General features: G+C 44.1%; 1 protein-coding gene and 1 long non-coding RNA gene across 2 annotated transcripts in view; one reads left to right on the top strand and one right to left on the bottom strand.

Moving 5' to 3' along the window:
- Nucleotides 1–2,615: 2,615 nt before the first annotated feature.
- Nucleotides 2,616–4,187, bottom strand: LOC103106180 (uncharacterized). The gene is made up of 2 exons (XR_474645.2): nucleotides 4,119–4,187; nucleotides 2,616–3,188 (listed from the first exon to the last, which is right to left on the bottom strand). It is a non-coding gene; the product is annotated as an uncharacterized LOC103106180 (long non-coding RNA).
- A 9,397-nt stretch (nucleotides 4,188–13,584) lies between these two features.
- Nucleotides 13,585–15,502, top strand: part of SMARCA1 (SWI/SNF related, matrix associated, actin dependent regulator of chromatin, subfamily a, member 1) — a 150,078-nt gene continuing 148,160 nt past the window's right edge. Inside the window, exon 1 of the mRNA XM_007507156.3 lies at nucleotides 13,585–14,383. Coding sequence (XP_007507218.1) covers nucleotides 14,270–14,383 — 114 coding nt within the window. The 5' untranslated portion in view covers nucleotides 13,585–14,269. The remainder of the gene's footprint in view (nucleotides 14,384–15,502) is intronic.

Genomic DNA, 15,502 nt, shown 5'->3' on the forward strand with positions numbered 1-15,502 from the left:
GAAAAATACATATATTGTTTGTTAGAGCAGGGGCCCAATCTGAAAGACCTTGAGTTGTCAAAATAACTGTAACTGAGTAAGCTAGGAATAATACAAAAAGGAGTAATAATGATAAACCAATTTCTGCCTTCCAGGAATTTATCAGTTTTTGGGAGAGAGATGACCCTCAGATCACTCAGATTCTGCAGGGGAATTTTCTCTGTCGAGATTCCTAACCCGTAACCTTAATCCTTGTTCTGCCTCTCCCATCCCCCATTTATTTATTCCGTTTATGCCAGTAATGGGAGCTAGTAGTGCAAAAATCAATCAAGAAATAAACAACTGTGATCTTAGGCATAATAAGAGGTTGTCCTATGTTTCACACATCATTCAGTGCCAGTATGTTTTTCTCAGGGGACAAAGATTTGGCCTCATTGTCCTTTTCTTGACAGAATATGGCTCTGCCTATCCATATGCCATGTGTACTTTCATTTTGCAGTAAAAATACACACATATAACAATAACAATAAGAATACTAATATCAGATCCCTGGATTCATCAGGTTTTGTGTTGAATTCTCAAGGTGGAGTGTGTCTAATAAATTCCTGTTTTGATAACAGTTTATTTTCTCAGAAGGCAGGAAGCAGTGAGAGATGAACTGTTCAACTCACTTTACATTAGGAGGGACAATAAAATTTGAAGTCATGAACTTTGAATGATAAAAAAACGTGCCATTTCTTAGAGGGCAGGAGAAAAAACATGGCTATCGATGTACATGTTTGTGTGAAAAATGGAAAAAAGAAAAAAAAGACTTGGGCAGTTTGCCTGGGAGTTCATTATTTTAACTGCTAAAAACAACCACCACCTGATGTAATCTTGGTCTGCAGTGAGACAAAGGGAGGATCCAGAAAGAGGGATGGAAGGAGGATGTCCCATTATGTCCAAATATTATATTGTCCCCTGACACGTGTCCATCACGTCTAGTTTTCAAGTTAGCATTTAGTTTATTTTATGAGGAATTTAGGGTTCGACAAATATCCAGAGACACCAACATTGTTGACATCAGGGAATGGGACAGGGAGATATAGGGAACTTCTGAGCTGTGCATTTTTGCCTCAATAGTAAGCTCTCTGAGGTGGGGTAGAGGTTCCCTAACTCTGTAGACCCTCTCCTTCCCTAAATATTACATAGGCACTCAAATACTCAATTACGAAGCTACCCTCAAAGGGAAATTTCCCTGTTCCTAGAAATAGTCAAGTCACATCTGGGTGTCTCTTGTTTATGGATGACCAAAGGGAAGATTGGTGTGTGGTTAAGTCAAGGGTAGGTAAAGTTGACCTAACATTTTTTGAAGGGAAGGAGGCAAGCAGAAGACCCAAGGATATCAAATTCAGTATTAAAAAAAATAAAAGAAACCCTTAGCTGCTTACTTGGTTCCAAAGAAGATGAACAAGAGCTAGTTAAATGACTTGCCCAGGGTCACACAGCTAGGAAATGTCTGAGACTGTATTTGATCCCAGATCCCCTCTCATTTTCCAGGCCTGGCTCTCATCATCACTGAATCACTTAAGCTGGCTGCCTTGGCCCCTCAGCTAATCATTTTAAGAGGGTTACACAGTCTTAGAGTAGGGGAGTTAATGCAACAGTATCTTATTTTGTTTGGCTCTGCTCCTCTTCCCCCATCTTCACTCCCTGCTTTTTAAACTACACTGGCCTATTTAAAGAGCAAATGCTCATATTTCTTTAATGACACTAGAAGAAGCTTCACTGAGCTCAGAATTTTGCAAAGATGTCCAAGGATGAGCACAGAAAAGGGAGAAGATTCCAAGTAGCATGGTTAAGGCAGGTGAGGCACAAGCATTTAAAGGTATCCAGATCAAGAATGGGAAAAGGATATTTCACATTTTGTCCTGCTGGAACTATTAGGTAGATTTTCTCAGCTGGCAAGAGTTCAAACTGGAAGGACCTTGAGAGTATCAGAGCTACAGCAGGGAGCCCTAGAGGGGTCAGAAAACAAGCTCACTGAAGTATCAAGATTGCAGAGATGAAGGCACTAATTATTTAGCCTTAAGGGTTATTCCTCTCCTGAAGGGCTCAGAGAGGGAAAGTGAACAGAGAGGCAAGTTCTAACCCAAATTTTTCCCTAAAGCAGCTGGGAAAAACCTTTTAGAGACATGCCATCATGCCCACCCCCAGAGACCGGTGCCCTGACCCACCTGCTGGTACACCCTGCCCCCCTACCCCTTACCCCATACAGAGGAGGGAGGAAGCTCTCCATTGGGCTGCTGAGCAGAGGAGCTGGTGTGAGAAATGTCTGCAGTTTTGTGGAGGCTGGGAGGGGAACAGCTCACCCTGATTCCCTCTGACTTTATAGAAATGAACTCTGGAGGGTGGGGGGGAGGGAAGCTGTGTGCCTGCAGAGAGTACTCTGCATGTCATCTTTGGCACTTGTGCCATAGGTTCACCATCACTGGCCTACTGTTTGCTTGATCCCAGAAGTCTGGACCTAAGTAATATGTGCAGGATGACTTAGATGACCCATGTGAATCAGTCTTTGGATCAGTGCCCCCTCCTGCCTTGGAGTGCTTGAGGGGATTTAGCTTTAAAAAAAAAGAAAGAAACAAGACACTCAGACCTTTTCTGTTTTTTACAGAGATGGTTTTATTTTCTTAACCCCTATCCCACATGCGCAGCATTAAAGGAAATGAAATTCGTTGGTCCAGTTTACAATGCTAAAATCTAAAGCATCCTAACTAAGATAAGTGAACTTGGCTCGGTCTTATGTCATGCAAGTAGCTTCATCTACCGTAGGAATCTGATGGCAAAGGTGACAAATGTTCTGCTAGGTGAAACAACTAAGCTAACTACTCTTGTATTCGAGGAGAGATGATTTGATTGGAGTTCTTTTTTGCTTTTATGCTTCATGCTACTACTGCTACATGCTACTAATTACTGTTGATGACATTTCATGGTGTTCAATTGGCCCTTAGCAGAGTCTGGCGTTCCACGTTGTTGCTGTGTACGTTGATCACTTTGACCGTTGTCTCATTTTTCTTCTCTTCCTTTTGAGTCGACGCATTCTTTTCTTCCTCCATTTTGCTCTCATGGTGAGGGTGTTGCTGGAGGCAGTTTCATTCCCCTTCCCTCTCAGGGTTTCGAAGCCTTGATTGAATTCAGCTTCAGCATATTACAGGGTTTTTGACCCTGTCCTGAGAAAGGCAGAAGGACAAGTGCCTGGGTCAGTCACAGTCTTCAAGGGGTCAAGGGAGATATGCTCAGTGGTCAGCTAAATCCACAGGAACCTGTACTGTGGAATAAAATGGCTTGGGAAAGGCTAGGGCGATGATGGATATACATCCAAGTGATATTAGCTAGACAGGAGCAAGTTCTCCCCTAAATATACAGGACTTGTGGGCAAGAATGTGTGTGTATATATACTATATAGTTAGGCAATATTTATCTCTAATAGTCACATAATATGTAATATAGTTAATACTTGTAGGTGTTTTTATACATAAATATATCACATGTGATATATTTATATGTATATAAATCTATGATATAATATATATCATGATATGAACATATTTATGTATAAGAATACCTAAATATTACATATGTGATATATTCATATATAAAACACAACTCAATATTACATGTGATATATTTGTATCATATGTGTTATATTTACATATAAACAATACCCAAATTTATTATACATGTGATATTTTTCTATTATATGATATGTGATATATTAATATACAAAATGTCTGATTTTATATGTGATATATTTATATTACATACCTAAATATTTCATGTCATATGTGATATATTTGTATATAAAGCACAACTAAATATATTACATATGTGATATGTGATATGCTTATATCATATAATAGGTGTTATATTTACATATAAACAATACCCAAGTATATTACATATGTGATATATTTTTATCATGTGATATATTTATATATGTAGTATATTTGTGATATAATTATTTATATGTAAATATCATGTGTAATATTTACATATAAATAATATATTATATACTTGTAACATATATATATATACACACACTATAGCTCTATCTAAACATTTATTAGGGGACCCCTCCATAAGGAGAGAAGTGAGCCTACTGTATTGTACACCACCATTGCAGGATTACTCTTAACCACAGCAGTGGCAGACTGAGCCTGGGCACCCCCTTATATACTGTCTAGGGGGCTTAGGTCACAAAGACCTGATGAAGTAAGCAGACCTTGGAGGTGAGTTTTCTGCATATTTGGTCATTTTAGTCTCAGTGAGATGAAGTGATTTGATTTGAGAGACTGACAGTTGGTGATTCAGCAGAGCTGGGAACTGGAACCTCCCCCACTCCCTTAATGCCTTCCAGGGCATTATAGACTAGACGTGTGGGCCCCATAAAGCCTCACAAGGACAGTGACAGAAGTGTCTGCACCCCCCCCCCCCAATTTGGAGCCATCTACACTGCTTCTTTGCTTTGATGTCAGTTTCATTGAGGCTCTTTCTCTTGACTTCATAATCATTCAGTCCCATCTCAGCCCTCCTTCGGGACCAATAAAAATCAATTAAGCCACACGCCTGCTCCAGGGACTATGTATGCCAATGCCCAACCCAGTCCCCCCTTCCCTACTGCACTGATTTGCGAGAAGATTCCACTTTCCATCCTTTAGTATCTTCTTTGGAATTTCCCCATTACTTAGGGTTCCATTTCTTATTAGTGATCTTTGCATTTATGTCAGTGCCCAGACTCGGTGCCCACTAGGACTTGCCTGAGCCCCTCCAGCTGCTTGTGGCCCCCAACCACCTTGTGATGAGTTTGTCTTTATTCTACAATGTACTGATATATGTCCATGCTGCCTCCCCTAATAGAATGGCAGTTCCCTGAGACCAGGCGTGGAATTTCTGTCCCTGGGACCCACCAGGGCTGCTCCAAGAAACTGGTACCTGTTGAGAGATCGATTGTGTATGTTCTCCAAAATCCTCCTCTGGGTCATTTTTCATTGCGTAACAATATGCCATTCCATTCGATGTTTACTCAACCACGCCTAGGTTGTATTAACTTTACCTCCCTACACAAAGTGTTGGAGCAATTCCTCAGGACTTTGAGGAAACTGGTGCAGTAATCTCTCTTCAGGAAAATGAGAGAGAGAGAGAGAGAGAGAGAGAGAGAGAGAGAGAGAGAGAGAGAGAGAGAGAGAGAGAGAGAGAGAGAGAGAGAGAGAGCACCAGAGAGCCAGAGACAGACGACAGAGGGAAAGAAAGAGACAGATAGACAGAGAGACTGAGAAGGGGAGGAGAGAGACAGATATACAGACAGATAGAGAGAGAGACAGAGGGAGAGATAGAGACAGAGATAGATAGAGACCGAGAAGGGGAGGAGACAGACAGACAGACAGACAGACAGAGGTAGAGAGACAGAGAGCTGACTTACTGTCTATCAGACCCCAGAGGGAAAGTCCTTTGGGCTTAGTTCTAGAACCTTGCCATGGGAATCCCTGAGTTGATTTTAGGTCACAATTTGGTGTGGTGTGTTTGCAGTATACCATGCAAACTGCATGGTCAAAATGGAAACTGATTTCTGGTGGTGATTTTAGCCCTTCAGAAGTTTTCGTTAGCTATTAAAGAAGATTGGCTACCCTGAATGCTGGAGCTGGAAGGGGCACCAGAGATTACCTATTAGTTCCACACTCCCCCATACCTGCCAAAGAATCTGCTTCTGTTCTATCCCTGGTAACTGGTCCTCCTACCTCTGCTTTAAAGTCCTTTAGTGAGGGAGAACTCACTACTTTCCTCTTCCATGTGACCCCTCTAGATATTTCCCCCTATGGCTTCTCAGAAACAGGCCTCCAAGGCAATAATACATCCTGAGTTTCTTCAGCTGATTCTGGCACTGGTGAGGCAGCCTAAGGTCACCTAAAGCATTTTCAAACTTCCCAATGGACACAGCAAAGTGACAATACCAGAATATTCCACAGTGGCACTTTTGGTGATTAAACCAAAGCAAACCAAACCTGGAAACAAAGCAGGAACCCATTGATTGAGGGAGGGCCGAAGAAACTATTATATGTATGTAATGGACTTAAGAAGGGCAGCTAGAATTAACAAAATTGAAAGTCAAAGAACTATTGATTTAATAAATAAGACTAGAAGCTGGTACTTTGAAAAAACAAATAAAATAGACAAAGTACCGGTCAGTCTAATTAAAAAAAGGAAAGAAGAAAACCAAATTGACAATATCATAGATGAAAAGGGAGACCTCACCTCTAATGAAGAGGAAATTAAGGCAATCATTAAAAACTACTATGCCCAATTATACGGCAAAAAACATGCCAATCTAGGTGATATGGATGAATATTTACAAAAATATAAACTGCCTAGACTAACAGAAGAAGAAATAAATTACCTAAACAACCCCATATCAGAAAAAGAAATTGAACAAGCCATCAAAGAACTCCCTAAGAAAAAATCCCCAGGTCCAGGTGGATTCACAAATGAATTCTATCAAACATTCAAAGAACAGCTAATCCCAATATTATACAAACTATTTGACATAATAAGCAAAGAAGGAGTTCTACCAAATTCCTTTTATGGCACAAATATGGTACTGATCTCAAAGCCAGGCAGGTCAAAAACAGAGAAAGAAAAGTATAGACCAATCTCCCTAATGAATATAGATGCAAAACAGGATACTAGCAAAAAGACTCCAGCAAGTGATCATGAGGGTTATTCACTATTACCAGGTAGGATTCATATCAGGAATGCAAGGATGGTTCAATATTAGGAAAACCATCCACATAATTGACCAGATCAACAAGCAAAGCAACAAAAATCATATGATTATCTCAATAGACACAGAAAAAGCCTTTGTCAAAATACAACACTCATTCCTATTGAAAACCCTAGAAAACATAGCAATAGAAGGGCCTTTCCTAATAATAATAAACAGTATATATCTAAAACCATAAGCAAACATCATCTGCAATGGGGATAAACTAGATGCATTCCCAATGAGGTCAAGAGTGAAACAAGGATGCCCATTATCACCTCTATTATTTAACATTGTACTAGAAATACTAGCAGTAGCAATTAGAGAAGAAAAAGAAATTGAAGGTATTAAAATAGGCAATGAGGAGACCAAGCTATCACTCTTTGCAGATGATATGATGGTCTACTTAAAGAATCCTAGAGAATCAACCAAAAAGCTAGACGAAACAATCAACAACTTTAGCAAAGTTGCAGGATACAAAATAAACCCGCATAACTCATCAGCATTTCTATATATCTCCAACCCATTTCAGCAGCAAGAATTAGAAAGAGAAATTCCATTTAAAATCACCCTAGACAACATAAAACACTTAGGAATCTATCTGCTGAGACAAACACAAACACAGGAATTATATGAACACAACTACAAAACACTCTCCACACAACTAAAACTAGACTTGAGCAATTTGAAAAACATTAACTGCTCATGGGTGGGACGAGCTAATATAATAAAAATAACCATCCTACCCAAACTTATCTATCTATTTAGTGTCATACCCATTGAACTTCCAAAAAACTTTTTTACTGAATTAGAAAAAAACATAACAAAGTTCATTTGGAAGAACAAAAGATCAAGGATATCCAGGGAAATCATGGAAAAAAATGCAAAGGAAAGAGGACTTGCAGTCCCAGATCTCAAACTATACTATAAAGCAGTGGTCATCAAAACAATTTGGTACTGGCTAAGAGACAGAAAGGAGGATCAGTGGAATAGACTAGGGATAAATGACCTCAGCAAGACAATCTATGATAAACCCAAAGATCCTAGTTGTTGAGAACAAAATCCACTATTTGATAAAAACTGCTGGGAAAATTGGAAGATAGTGTGGGAGAGATTAGGTTTGGATCAACACCTCACATCCTACACCAAGATAAACTCAGAATGGGAGAATGACCTGAATATAAAGAAGGAAACTATAAGCAAATTAGGTGAACACAGAATAGTATACTTGTCAGATCTTTGGGAAAGGAAAGACTTTAAAACCAAGCAAGAGCAAGAAAAAAATCACAAAATGTAAAATCAATAATTTTGATTACATCAAATTAAAGAGTTTTTGTACAACCAAACGAATGCATCCAAAATTAGAAGGGAAGCAACAAATTGGGAAACAATCTTCATTACAAAAACCTCTGACAAAGGTCTAATTACTCAGATTTACAAAGAGCTAAATCAATTGTACAAAAAAATCAAGCCATTTTCCAATTGATAAATGAGCAAGGGACATGAATAGGCAATTTTCAGTTAAAGAAATCAAAACTATTAATAAACACATAAAAAGTGTTCTACATCTCTAATAATCAGAGAGATGCAAATCAAAACAACTCTGAGGTATCACCTCACTCCTAGCAGATTGGCTAATATGACAGCAAAGGAATGTAATAAATGTTGGAGGGAATGTGGCAAAGTTGGGACATTAATGCATTGCTGGTGGAGTTGTGAATTGATCCAACCATTCTGGAGGGCAATTTGGAACTACACCCAAAGGGCACTAAATGACTGCCTGCCCTTTGATCCAGCCATAGCATTGCTGGGTTTGTACCCTAAAGAGATCATAAGGAAAAAGAATTGTGCAAGAATATTCATAGCTGTGCTCTTTGTGGTGGCAAAAAACTGGAAAATGAGGGAATGCCCTTCAGTTGGGGAATGGCTGAACAAATTGTGGTATCTGTTGGTGATGGAATACTATTGTGCTCAAAGGAATAATAAAGTGGAGGAATTCCATGTGAACTTGAACAACCTCTAGGAATGGATGCAGAGCGAAAGGAGCAGAACCAGGAGAACATTGTACACAGAGACTGATACACTGTGGTACAATCAAATGCAGTGGACTTCTCCATAAGTGGCAATGCAGTGACCCTGAACAACTTGGAGGGATCTACGAGAAAAACCACTATCCACATTCAGAGGAAACATTGTGGGAGTAAAAACACTGAAGAAAAACAACTGCTTGAATACATGGGTGGAAGGGATACTGTTGGGGATGTAGACTCTGAATGAACATCCTAGTGTAAACAACAATATGGAAATAGGTTCTGATCAAGGACACAAGTAACACCCAATCAAACAGAGTTGACTGAGGGAAGAGTGGGTGGAGGAGAGGGAGGGGAATAATGTGATTATTGTAACCAAGGAATAATGTTCTAAATTGACTAAATGAATTTATTCAAATGGAAAAATAAGAAGGGCAGCTAGGTAGTGCCTCAGTAGATAGAGCACCAGGTCTGGTGGCAAGAAGACATGAGTTCAAATCCAGCCTGGGACACTTTCTAGCTGGGTGTCCCTGGGCAAGTCACTTAACCTTGTTTGCCTCAATTTTTCCCTTTGCAAAATCAGATGGAGAAGGAAATGTCAAGGTCAAGATCTAATTCTCTAAGATCCAAGAAAACTCCAAAAAGGGGTCACAAAGAGTTGGAAGCTTGAACAATATCAATAGACATGAATTCAGAGAAATGTGGGAAGATTTATATATACTGATACAGTCAGAGCAGACTCAGTGACTACCACAATGTAAAAGGAAGACAAAGAAATGAAGTCAATTGCCATGTTTATGTGCTGACCCTGGAGAAGAAACATGGAAAAACATTTCCTTCCTTCTCTCATAGAACTTGTTGGGGGGGGGGCACTATGGGCTTTAGAATATTACATATGGCAGAAACAGAGGATGTTAGTTAGTTTTGCTGAACTGTTTCTATTATTAGGGAAGATTCAGGTAGGGGGGAAAGGGAAGGGAGGGGGATCAGATTGTATATGGCACCTACTCTGTTCCAAGCAAACACATTTTACAAAAATCTCATTTTAGGGACAGGGGCACGTACAAACAAAAGTTATCAATACATTAAACAAAGGGAGATGGAAAATCCTTTTATGATTACATTTGGTTTAGATGGAACAGTTTTCCTGAGGCTCGATACTACAATTGGAGCTAGGGAATCTGAGTTCAGATCCTGCCTATGCAATCAACAAGTCACTCTTAATCTCTGGGTGTCCATTTCCATATATACAAGTAGAGAATGAAGTGACTGGCCTCCAATCTGTGATTTAAAGACTCCGACTTCTTAAAACTTCAGGCTCAGGAGTTGATGCAGTGAGAGGAGCAGAACCAGGAGAACATTGTACACAGAGACTGATACACTGTGGTACCATCAAATGTAATGGACTTCTCTACTAGCAGCAATGCAGCGATCCAGGACAATTCTGAGGGACTTACGAGAAAGAACTGTGGGAGCAGAAACTCAGAAGAAAAACAACTGCTTGATCACATGGTTTGATGGGGATATGATTAGGGATGTAGACTCTAAACAATCAGCCTAATGCAGATATTAATAATATGGAAATAGGTCTTGATCAACAACACATGTAAAACACAGTGGAACTGCATGTGAGCTATGGGAATAGGGTGGGGGAGCGGAGGGAAAGAACATGAATCTTGTAACCATGGGAAAATATTCTAAATCATCTAAGTAAATAAATAAAAAAAAACCTTCAGGTTACTTTGTCCAAGCCTGTTTGGTTTTCTCCTCACTAGAGGAAGTAAAAAAAAAGTAGTAAAAGAGTATTGTAAACCTGAAGGTATTGGATTTGCTGGGAAAAAAGCTTCTTCCCACAATGCAATGGGGCAGTTACCCATCAGAAATGGGCTGACTACTTGAGGAAGGGCTTTTAACTACATTTGCAAATGGAGATAGAGCCAGGCTGGGTAAATAGCAGCTGTTGCCACAAACTGGCCAATGACTCTCTACATATACTGTTTGCAAAGAAGCAATAGGTAAACACTGCTCTATCAGCTGCTCCCATATATTCTTAGGGAATGGGGGGAAGGCTGAAGCTAGCATTTTATTAACTAGAATACTAGGGAAATCATAGCTGGTCCATGTGGGCAACTGGTCAGTTTTCCCCCGGGGGACTGAATGAGGTCTCAGACCCCAGATAAAAAAAAAACCCTAACTTTTACCACCTGTCTTAGAATCAATATTGTGTAAGTGGTAAGGGCTGGGCAATGGGGGTTAAGTGACTTACTCAGAGTCACATAGCTAGGAAGTATCAGAGGCCGGATTTTAACCTCATCTCCACACCTGACTCTCTATCAACTGACCCACCTACCTGCCCCCAACAGTGTGAATTTATTTTCCTGGGAAAATGTAATCCTATTTCCATACCATGGCATGGAAGGCGATTGGTCAACTGATCAACCAAGGTCTCCTTCACCAGGCATCTTTCTCCTGCCCTTATAAGGAAATGAACTGCAGAGAAAAGGGAAGGAATATTCTAGTAAGAATGAAGAAATGGAAGCTGGAAAGGGTCCTTGGTGGTCTTCTAGTTCTGTGTTGGCGAACCTATGGCAAGTGTGCCAGAGGGGACTGCTCCCCTTCCCTTCTCCCTGCTGAGACATTTCTCTCATCACCCACCCTTCTGCCCAGCAGCACAATGGGTGCACTTCCTCCTTCCTCAGCCTGGGGTAAGGCGGGTATGTGTAGGGGTAACTCACATTCAGTGTGAGGGTTGCAATTTGGGCACAAGATCTCTGAAAGGTTTGCCATCACTGCATCTAGCCCAACCTCTTCATTCTCTGGATGAGGAACTGAGGCCCAGAAATGGGGAAGGCACTTGCCCTAAGGTCATGTTGTGAATGGCAGGGCCAACAGCCAAACTCATGGCTTCTGAATTCCTATCCAATGTTTTTGTTTCCTGCTATCTAGGATGGCCAAGTTGTTTCTACCTAAGGGCATGGCAGTTTAGTGACTTTCCAAAGTGGACAGGAAGAATGTTATAGGGAGAATTAAGGAAATACAAGAGTTGTTCTCTTTGAGTCTCCCCTTTTCTGTACTCCTTTTCAGTAGACACCTTTCCCACCCACCCATATCTTTCAAGTCACTCTTCTCACAATCAAAACCTGTTCAAGGAAATGGGGAACTTTCACAGAAATTGTAATATTTAAGAGCTTTCCCCTTTCCTTGGCTAGTTGTGTTTTTTTTTTGATGTGACTTATGTAGTCATTACTTAAAGCAACAAAATTCTCTCTGATCTTGAAATTTTAGGCATTTGTCAAGTTTAGGAGGTATTTTTATAGGGGAAGATGGGGGAAAAAGTATTTCCTCAGGGGCAGCTAGACAACTCATTGGGTTGAGAGCCAGGCCTAGAGATGGAAGGACCTGGGTTCAAATCAGACCTTGGACACGTCCTGGCTGTGTGACCCTGTGCTAGTCACTTGTCCCCCTTACTGTTCTGTCTTGGAACCAATATACAGCATTGATTCTAAGACAGAAGTTAAGGGCTTAAAAAAAATTATTTCTGGGGGCAGCTTGGTGGCTCAGTGGATTGAGAGCCAAGCCTAGAGATGGGAGGTCCTGGGTTCAAATATGACCTCAGACACTTCCCAGCTGTGTGACCCTGGGCAAGTCCCTTAACTCCCATTGTCTAGCCCTTAGTACTCTTTTGCCTTGGAACCAATATACAATATTGATTGTAAGGCAGAAGATGAGAATTTTTTTAAAAAGAAAGAGGGGGCATCTGGGTGGCTCAGTGGATTGAGAGCCAAGCCTAGAGATGGGAGGTCCTGGGTTCAAATATGACCTCAGACACTTCCCAGCTGTGTGACCCTGGGCAAGTCCCTTAACTCCCATTGTCTAGCCCTTAGTATTAGTACTCTTTTGCCTTGGAACCAATATACAATATTGATTGTAAGGCAGAAGATGAGAATTTTTTTAAAAAGAAAGAGGGGGCATTTGGGTGGTTCAGTGGATTGAGAGCCAGGCCCAGAGACAGGAGGTCCTGGGTTCAAATCCGACCTCAGACACTTCCCAGCTGTGTGACTCTGGGCAAGTCACTTGACCTCTATTGCCTAGCCCGTTCCACTCTTCTGCCTTGGAGCCAATATATAGTATTTAGTCTAAGACAGAAGCTAAGGGTTTTAAGGGAAAAAAAGTATTTCCTCTGGCTGTCCCATCCCAAGGCACATAGAATCATAGCTCTAGAGCCCGTAGGGAACTCAGAAGTCACTCAGTGTGGCCCCCTCCTTGGGCCAAGGGGGAAAGTTAAGGCCCAGAGAGGTTCGGAGGGGGGTGACGAAAGTCTCAGGTGTAGTCTGGTGTTAGGTTGGACATTTGACCCCAGAGCTAAGTTTTGCTTCCCCTTGCCAGGGTTCCTTCTCCACTCCACTGGGGGCTGAAGGAATGGATCCTAGAGCATGCTTCGCTGGACACTGGCAAGGTCCCCAGGGTGGAACTAATGAATTCTTCTTAGCTTCTCCATCTGTACTTTTTCTTTTTGATACACGGATTACTTTGAAACCTTTTTAAATAACTGCCACGTGGAAACTCCGCAGGTTGGAAAGGAAACAGGGAGGGGAGGGGGGAGTCACAGGAGTTCAAGTCCAGCCAGCAAGCCTTTTAGGAAGCACCCTACTAGGTGCTAGAGACTCTGGGGAGCTTGGGGCCAGCGATGGAAGTGAAGGTCTTTGCGAGGCTGGTCATCTCGCCGGGCCAGTCCCTTTGGGACTCTTAGTGGAAGTTTTGTAACTGCACCCAGCATCCAACGAGTGCCGGCGGAATGCCGGCTTCGAAGCGGGGAGAATCTGGCTTTTTGCTGGGTTCCTCTCAGCTCTGGGCTGGCTCTCCCCACCTGTAAAAGGAGGCCAGGGGAGTGGACAGTGCGAACCTCCAGTTCCCGGGAGAGGGCCGTCTGCAGGGGTTTGGTGGGGCAGAGGGAACCCCCACCCCATCCCCTAGTGGGCCTGAAGGCCTGGGTGGAGCTATGCCGGGGGAATTTTGTAAGCAAGGAGCCAAGAACCCTTGGAGGTTACAAAACAAGCAGGAAAAAAGGAGCCGGACTTCGGCTCGGCTCCCCCTCCCTTTCTTCCTAGCAGCCGGTGGTCGAGTGGGCGGGCGCGCGGGGTGGGGGGGGTGGCTCGGCAGGGGGTCGGTAGCGCGCCTTAGCCCTCCCCCCCATAGGCAATTGCTCTGGCGTTCTGGGAGGGGGGAGTCTCGCGATCATTGGGGGGGGGCACAGGGGGCGGGAAGGGGAGGGGGAGGTCGTGACGTAGGAGGGCTGGCAAGGAGAAGGGGGCGGTGGCTCGGTGCTCCTTGCTCCCATCTCCCCTGAACGGCGGAGGGGTTCTCAGCTAGCCTCTCCTCCAGCCCAACCTCCCTCACGAGCTCGCTCGGCCTAAGCCCGCGGCCTCGCCGCCGCCTCCCGGCTGCCGCCACTGCCGCCGCCGCGTCCATGGAACTGCAACAGCCCGGCCCCGGGGCCAGAGCGGAGGAAGAGCCGGGGCCGTCCACCGCTCGGGAGGCGGGAGCGGTCCCCGGGGACCGGGGGAAAGCGGAGGAAGAGGAGGTAGGAGAAGTCAGCCGCGGTGCCAGGGGGAGGGGTGGCAGCGGCTTTCGCGCTGTCTCGCTTCTCCAGCCGCGGCGCCCTTGCCTGCTGGAGTGACCCCCTCCGCGCCCGCCGTCGAAGCCGGCGGCATGGGCCGGAGGGAGGAGGCGGGGAACAGCTAGGAGAGCCCGGGAAAAGTGGGTCTGACTGGGCAGGGGCTCGGGGACCGAGCCCTTGTTAGGGGGCCAGGGAGAGAGCTTAATTCGGATCACCCTCTGGGATGGGGAAAGCTCGGGCGAGTCTTCTCGTTTGGCTAAACAGGGCCTTGGGGATGGGAGGGAAGGAGATCATCCGTGGCCCTGGCACTCCCCACCCCCATCGTCCAAGCCAGACCACCCTGGACCGCAGCCCCCGCCTTTCCCCTCCCCCGCGATCGCGTCTCCCTGGCCGGCCCAAGGTGTTCGGGATGGGCCTCCCTAGCGGGGCCTTCTAGCTGGCTCCTCGGCACACGCACTTGGATTTTCTCTTTAAACCGGGATCCTTCCAGAAGAGCGGCGCCCGGCTGCCCCGGAGGGCCGGTGTCTCCTCTGACGCTCGCCCTTTGCCCCTGAGGCTTCGCTCAGAAGCCCCGAGCCCCGAAGCTGCAAGTTCTCCCCCTTCGGACACGCTCCCGGGACCGGCGGGACGCCGGCTGTCTGGAGCAGCTTTGGACTCGCCTTCCCGGCCAGGGGCATTATGCCTTTTAAGGCTTGCCAGCCTCGCCTTTTTACTATGTACGGTAATTAAGATGCTGGGGCCCTGCCCTCAAGTGGCCTGGCCGGGGCTGTGAAGCGATGCTGCTGCTGCTTCTGCAGCCGCTGCCGGTTGGGACCAAATGGCAGGCTGCAGCCCTGCCGGGAAAATAATTTACTGGGGGACTCCTCCCCCCCCTCCCCCCCGCGCCTGCCCTGCTATTGCTCCTCTGCCTTGCCTTAGTATAAGTCCCTGTAAAGTCAGCAGGGTTCTTCTTTTTAAAACAAGAGAACCTGTGGCAGATTTTACTGTTGGAGGCTGGAGGAGCCAGAGAACTTGGAGAAATTCCGAGTTCCTTTGCGCTTTGGGCTCCTGTGGGCTAACTGACTCAGAAATGCTCAACGGACC

The sequence above is a fragment of the Monodelphis domestica genome, chromosome X, assembly GCF_027887165.1.
Source record: "Monodelphis domestica isolate mMonDom1 chromosome X, mMonDom1.pri, whole genome shotgun sequence".
In the NCBI taxonomy this organism is placed as follows: domain Eukaryota; kingdom Metazoa; phylum Chordata; class Mammalia; order Didelphimorphia; family Didelphidae; genus Monodelphis; species Monodelphis domestica.